The sequence below is a fragment of the Amphiura filiformis genome, chromosome 9, assembly GCF_039555335.1.
Source record: "Amphiura filiformis chromosome 9, Afil_fr2py, whole genome shotgun sequence".
In the NCBI taxonomy this organism is placed as follows: Eukaryota; Metazoa; Echinodermata; class Ophiuroidea; order Amphilepidida; family Amphiuridae; genus Amphiura; species Amphiura filiformis.
Window position 1 is genome coordinate 2835119 of NC_092636.1, and position 6946 is coordinate 2842064.

General features: G+C 36.4%; 1 protein-coding gene across 1 annotated transcript; it reads left to right on the forward strand.

The window, feature by feature from the left end:
• The first annotated feature begins 1159 nt into the window (after window positions 1-1159).
• On the forward strand, window positions 1160-6387 carry LOC140160258 (uncharacterized). Its single transcript, XM_072183533.1, has 2 exons — window positions 1160-1406; window positions 4404-6387. Exons 1-2 carry the CDS (start codon window positions 1383-1385, stop codon window positions 6054-6056), a joined length of 1677 nt encoding a protein of 558 aa, XP_072039634.1. The 5' UTR covers window positions 1160-1382; the 3' UTR covers window positions 6057-6387.
• The last annotated feature ends 559 nt before the right edge of the window (window positions 6388-6946 follow it).

Below are 6946 nucleotides of genomic sequence, written 5' to 3' on the forward strand. Positions count from 1 at the left end.
TTTTTTTAAATTCGTCTCTTTTTCAAATATTGGAAAAAACATGTGAAAAAAACAATTTTGTCACTCTATTAAGCTAAAAATTGCACATAATGATGTATATTTTTGTTTAAAACAAATATTTTGAAAAAACCTTCCCTATAGGCTTTGATATACTCTAAACGATAGTGCAAAAAGTTTACCTTTTGCTTGCATATTTTTCGAGTTATCTTGTCACAAAAATCGTGCAATATTGTCAAAAGTGAACTCTGAGAAATCAACGTTTTAGTAAAAAAATGTGAAAATTATGCACAAAACCGGCGTCCTTATATTTTAAAACGGTAAGACTTTCACGCTTGTAAAAGCTGTATCTGGTGCATGGTCTAAATATGCATCTTTTTGCACCAATAAATCTATAATGTCTGCTTTCAGTGTGCCAAAATTCAAAATAATTAAAAAATCTAAGTGACATTTTGACTGCAAATTTTTGTTTTGTTTACACCACATTTGCTGGCATGAACAACTTACCAAATGGGCCTAGACTGCATTGGACATACGCGCAGAGCTGCGCCGTGTCACGTTACGCGAATCACGGGCGTAATCACAATATTTCGCATTTGCGCATTTCTGACTCATTATTTCCCGCCAATTTACTAAGCTGTCTTGAGCCACGTGACTTTTTAGAGTTAAAAAGAGTGAAACAAATTAAGCAAAAATACGAGTAAATATTAGCAAGTTGTATTTTATCAGTTTCAAATGAAAGAATACATCTTAGTGTTGATAAAATATCAAGAAATCTCAAATTCGGGCGTGAACGAATGTGTCTTCCATTACTCTGGCCTTAATAAACTGCAGTGTAGGCCTACAATCAATATTGACCTGCATAACCAGCATTTTAGTATGTGTGTGTGTGTGGGGTGGGGGAGGATGTTAAGCCAAATATTTGTCCCCATTTGTCAATTTTTTGTCCTGTTTAGTCATTTCAAAAGACATTTTACTCTTTGTCATCCCCATTTCATACCCTAAAATTTTTATGGGGGCTCCCCCTGGCTATAGGCCATTCCCTGTCGTTGGCATTTAGCACTTCTTATAACAGACAATTACATAACACTGACTACTGAAACAAGCAAGTCACTAAACATGTCAACATGAATCATACAGCAATCTGTCCCAGGCTGTAAGCTGTAGCTGTGGCCACCTCAATATTAAACTTGCATAACACTGAATCATACATTTTAATATAGCAACCTCTTACAGGTCTACCATTGTATAACTGTGACCCCTCAAGCCCACCCTACTTATGTTAGCCACATTTTAGTAAGCATTTTCGTTCTTGTATGAGATTGAATAAGAGTGCATCCCCATGATCACTGTACAGGATTACTGCAAGAATTATTTAAAACAGGATGGACATCACCAAGGAAAACAAGGTAAGAATTACAGGCTTACTATCATGATAGGCTCATAATCATGAAGATAGTTTCAATATTCAAAGCAATTAAAGCTAATAAGCATAAATAGTTGCCAAACAATCATGTTAAATTTTCTGTATTTGGCAGAGATAGAGTACTTATAACGCTAATCATTATAGGCTATGGAGGCATTTCAACAACACCCTTATTTGGTAGGAAAAGGTAGTTCAACTTTTACACAGAGGTCAAGTTCCAAATTGCTCAGACTTGGTTAAAAACAAAGGCAATGTGACGTGCTCCTCTAGTTGTAAGGATTCAGAAAAAGTATAGTTTGACCTATTTATGATGTACAGTTATGGAGTTATGAGCAAAAATGTAACGTTGTGACGTCATAGGTCTAATTTTGGCACCCCATGAAGCAAAATTGAACAATGCTCCGATTTTGTTGAAAATGGTCCCAAATTATTGGCCTTTCAATGATAAATCAGGAAAATAATAGTACTGTGTAGGATGTTTTGTTACCTCCGGAATATATCAAAATCGGCAATCACCTCTGAGTCGCATTGAGTTCTATAGTGAATCAATTTGACCTTGACAAATTGTTGTATTAACTGGATAAGAAAGCATCTTAGATAGTTAAAACTATCCTTTTTGCGCAAGAAGCGTACGCGCTTCTCGCGCTATTTTGGTATCACTTTTGACATCTTCATGACTTCTAGTGTAATCACATTTTTCTGGTTTCTTGCAACAAGACAAATAATTTGAGACCAGTTTCATTAAAATAAGAGCAAATTTCACAATTTTCTACTAGAATGAGGGTACTGTTAAAGTGCCTCCATAGCCTAGATTAATTAGCACTGTAAGTACTATTCATCTGCCAAATATGACAACTTAAAGCCATATTATAACATTTGCTGAGGAGAACACCCTCAAATTTTTCTTAAATTCTGGTTTTTACACGATTGTAATGTACTTTAGTCAGTAAGATACTCTGCAAAAATCAAGACTTTAGGTGCTGTATTACAACCGCGGAAGTAACATGCATGGGCGCTAGTAGTAAATTCCAATTTTCTATGCTTTACCTCACTTGTTCAGCTCAAAATTAAAAGGGGACATGTCTGACAGTAAAAGCTAACATTTTATGGAAAATAAATACTAATCTATTTTTACAGAAATATTATAATATGGCTTTAAATATGATTTGCACGATTGTAGTGCATGTGAACCGAAATCAATTGCACTGTCAGTTTCAGAGGCCCTATACAGCATTATACAGCAGAGACACCGAAATGAATACCGGGATCGATACACATGAATGTGCTATGCACATTTGATATTCACACGATAAATCTTTGTATACCGGGGTAGAAAATGATGAATATCTCTCGTAATTGATTTAGTCTAAAGAAGCCAGATTTTGTTCCTTGCACTTGAATATACGTGTTCAACAGATATGATAGTCATTAGCTTGCGTCTTGAGAAAGAACCATTGCATCTTGAACTCAAAACCTGACAAAAATATTCTGATTTTATATGTGCCGAACTATTATAGCGTAGGCTATAGCTGCACTCACTCATGCAAGCAGTCTAAAAGCATATGACCATTGACCTCATCAATGGCGTATACATGCTCACTCACACACAGAGAGGTCAATTACCAGGCTATTGTCAGTAGCCTTAGTCGAATGTCCCTCGGCTCATTATGTGTCTCAAAGGTCAGAACAAAATGGCCATGCGTGGCTGTGGATTCAACCTACCATGGAGACTTCTGCCATGAAGATATCGGGGCGATGACACTGTGCGGGTCAGAGGCATAGAAGGACCGCTATACCTATGGTTCACTATCTCTAAGGTTCGCTATCACTAATTACAAATAAAGTTTGCTATCACTAATTTCATATAAGGATCGCTATCTCTAATTTCAAATAAGTTTCGCTATTTCTATTATTTCAAATGTGCTCTAGAACTTTATTCCTAAGGTTCGATATCACTAATTTCAAATAAGGTTCGATATCACTAATTTCAAGGTTAAAAGGTTCGCTATCTCTGAGTTCAAATAAGTGTTGCTATCTCTAATATTTCAAATGTTTTCAAGCAAATAAAATTGAATTTTATTTGCTTAAAAACATTAAAATGTATTTAAGCAAATAAAATTCCAAAATATGGTACGTTTTCTGTCTTTGCTTGTCATGTGGTAAGCCTATGTTGAAGTTGCAATTATATGTTCAAAAAAGTTTCAAGATGGATACCAACAAGTTAGGTGGCCGAGCGGTCTAAGGCGCTAGGCTCATTCAGAATTCATGATAGCGTTGCGGCGTGAGTTCGAGCCCCACCTCTGCCAAACTGAATTTCCCTGTTAGGGAAATGTGGCTGGGAGAATTTATGTATGACGAAGAGTGGTGTGGTGCCTCCGCATCTTAAAATAAACGTTGGACATAGTTATGTGTTGAGAGAATTTTGGTGGAGTTGAGAGAAATCATTTTGGGTGCTTTTGGACCTGCAATTTTAAATATGTAAATCATTTCAATTTGTTGCAATAAGTTTTGAAATATATCTCTGAGTGTGTATGGATAATGTTTATGCTACTTTGAATCGAAGCTCAAAACTATGAAATAAAGATAAAATATTAAGTCACAGAGAGAGCAATGCATTGTAAGATACAACGTGTCCACCGTATGCAACATGCTGCCATCAGAAAGTGTTGCCACTGATCTAGATCTAGGTCACTGACAAACCTTGATACTTTTGTGTACATTTAAAATCCTTACTAAATCAGTAAACACTCCCAAACTGTATTTTCACATCAATAATGACAAATATCAGAACTTGTATCAAAAACTGAGCATTAAGCAAGGAAGCCAAATTTGGAAACCAATCAAACCATAGACTTACTAATCAACTGAAAGCTGAGCAAACATTCAAACAATAATTATTTTCTAAGAAATATCTGTAAATGTTACTTTATGTAGGATGGGGACCTTTAATGACACTTTTTCCTGATTTTATACATTTCAGATGTATCATACAACCACCTCACAACCAGAAGAGAAGACCAACACCACATGTAATACCTGTAACACAGGAGAACATGCAGATGTCTTCTGCCTGGACTGCAAGGAACACCTATGCCACTCCTGTCACACTTCTCACCAAGCCTTCAAAGCCATGAAGCATCATAAAGTAGTCTCCATCGAAGGCCTGCGATCAGGCAAAGTGGTTCCGTTGAGTGGGATTGACATTGAAGATCAACACTGTAATGTGCATGATGGAGAGATTAAGCGATTCTATTGTGAGACTTGTGTTAAGCTTGTCTGTCGTGATTGTGTGGTGGTGAAGCAGTGTTGTCGTGATCACAGATATGTTACTTTAAGTGAAGCTGCAAATAAACATACTAAATCTCTCACGAAGCTACTTGACAAAAGCAAAGAAAAGGAAAAAGAATGCCAAGATGCTATACGAGAAACGGAAAAAGTTGAGGAAGATTTCAAAAATGCTGCCAGGGCTTATCGAGAAGCTGTTGGTAAAATGAGAGGCGAGTACATCAAGATGCTGGAGCAGATTTTCACACAGCAAGAAAATGATCTCAAAATCATTGAAGTTGAAAAAGCTCAGGAGCTTTATGGCATCAAAACTGATCTGTTATCCAAATTGGATCAGATGAAGAGTGCAATTGAACTTGTCACTACTGTTACTCAGATGGGAACAGAGTATGATATTGTTTCCAAGTTTACAAGTCTTTCACAAGACCTGGAAAGACTTATTAGGTCACAACCTATACCTGCTGATGATAGCCTAGGTCAGATCCAGATCAAGATACCCTTAATATATTTCCATTCTACCAAGCCATGGAAGCATGTAGGGAAGTTCACCACCAAACCATGGGTTTACTATCCTCTTGGAATCACCATTCATCCAGATGGGGATATTGCTGTGGCATCTCCTAGGAATGTCCAGGTTTTCTCAAGGGCAGGTGGCCTTCTCTACTCATTCAAAGCAGCATCATGTGATCAAGTCATTGTCACACCAGACAAGAAGTACCTTCTCAACGCACTAGATGGGCTAAGTTGCTTTGACTTTCCAAACAAGCAGAAATCTGCAATTCAAATCCTTGATGATACAAAACAAAGCATCAATCCAGTTTCTTTAGGGGTTGATCCAAATGGTCAAATCATTGCAGCTTCAGGTAGCTCAAACGGTTCCCATGCAACTTGGTTTGGGTTAATTAGCTCTATGATACTGACATCATCTCAAGAGGAACCACAGATCTCTATTCATCAACCAGATGGCTCTTTCATCAGAAGCTTCAAACCTACTGCATATCCAAGACACATTGCCATGACATCAGACAAAGACATCATTGCCACCCTGGATAATGACTCTCTTCAACTGATGGATTACTCTGGCAATAACATCAGGATTCTGGCTCCTCCTCATGATGTACAAAAATGGCTTCCACAGAATGTGTGCTGTGACAAGAATAATCTATTTGTGGTCAATGCTGGTGAACCATTGGCGGTGTATAGATACACCATCTCTGGTATATATTTGGGACTTGTTGCCTTGTTGGAAAACTTTCAACCACCTGTAGATATAGCCATTTCACCAGATGGCACAGAACTCTTTGCTCTTGACAAAAAAGCTGGTTGTGTGCAGATTTATAAAGAATAACATGAATTATATATGCTTTTGAATCTTTATGGTCTAAGAAAATGAACCCCTAACAAAAAAATTGAGGTATTTTTCCGATTAAAAAAATGTGATGGGTGGTATTTATATGTGCTCATAATATGGTCATTTGTACTACTGAGTACCCTCAGTATGGCTCAGAGGCATTGCAATCAGGGGAGTAAGTACCAGGAGTGGATCAATATTTTTGAAAGAGGCATTCCCCTAATGGAGTCAACAAAATTTGCACAAGGGGTTAAAATATGAGTTTTTCTAATGAAATTCATGTTTTACTTTGCCGATACGCAACTTCAAACAAACTAATGCACAATGAGAAATTTTTACATAATGTTATGTAAGTATATACTTGTATAATTACTAGTAAGTAAAATTTACCTCAGAAGTATGCAATATTTAGTAAATTATGTAACATTTTAATTAAGTAAAATAAAATTTTATGTAATTTAGTAATATTTCTGAGGTACATTTTTTCTATACTTACATATAGGCCCTCTACCATTATGTAAAAATTTCTCCGTGTGTATGTTAAAACCTCTAATGCTACGTAAGAAGTTTCTCTGAACATTTGTATGGAGTATGTGCATATATAACACTTTAGACCCATTCAGTGATCCCAGCGCAAGTGTAAAAAATTAAAATGGTTTATAAATTGCTTAAAAGTGAAGGATAAGTCATTCAAATTGTCATTTGGTATTTTTGAAATGACAAAAAAAAAAAAAAAACAAAGAAAACAGCAGTACTGACGAAGTTGAAGCCCCATTCAAATACATGTAGCTAATTTAGATACTGTCAGTATCTAAATTACAGATTCATGTAAAATGTCTCATTTTGTCTTAAATACACAGCTTTCGGCTGAACCACTCGCAGGCTAT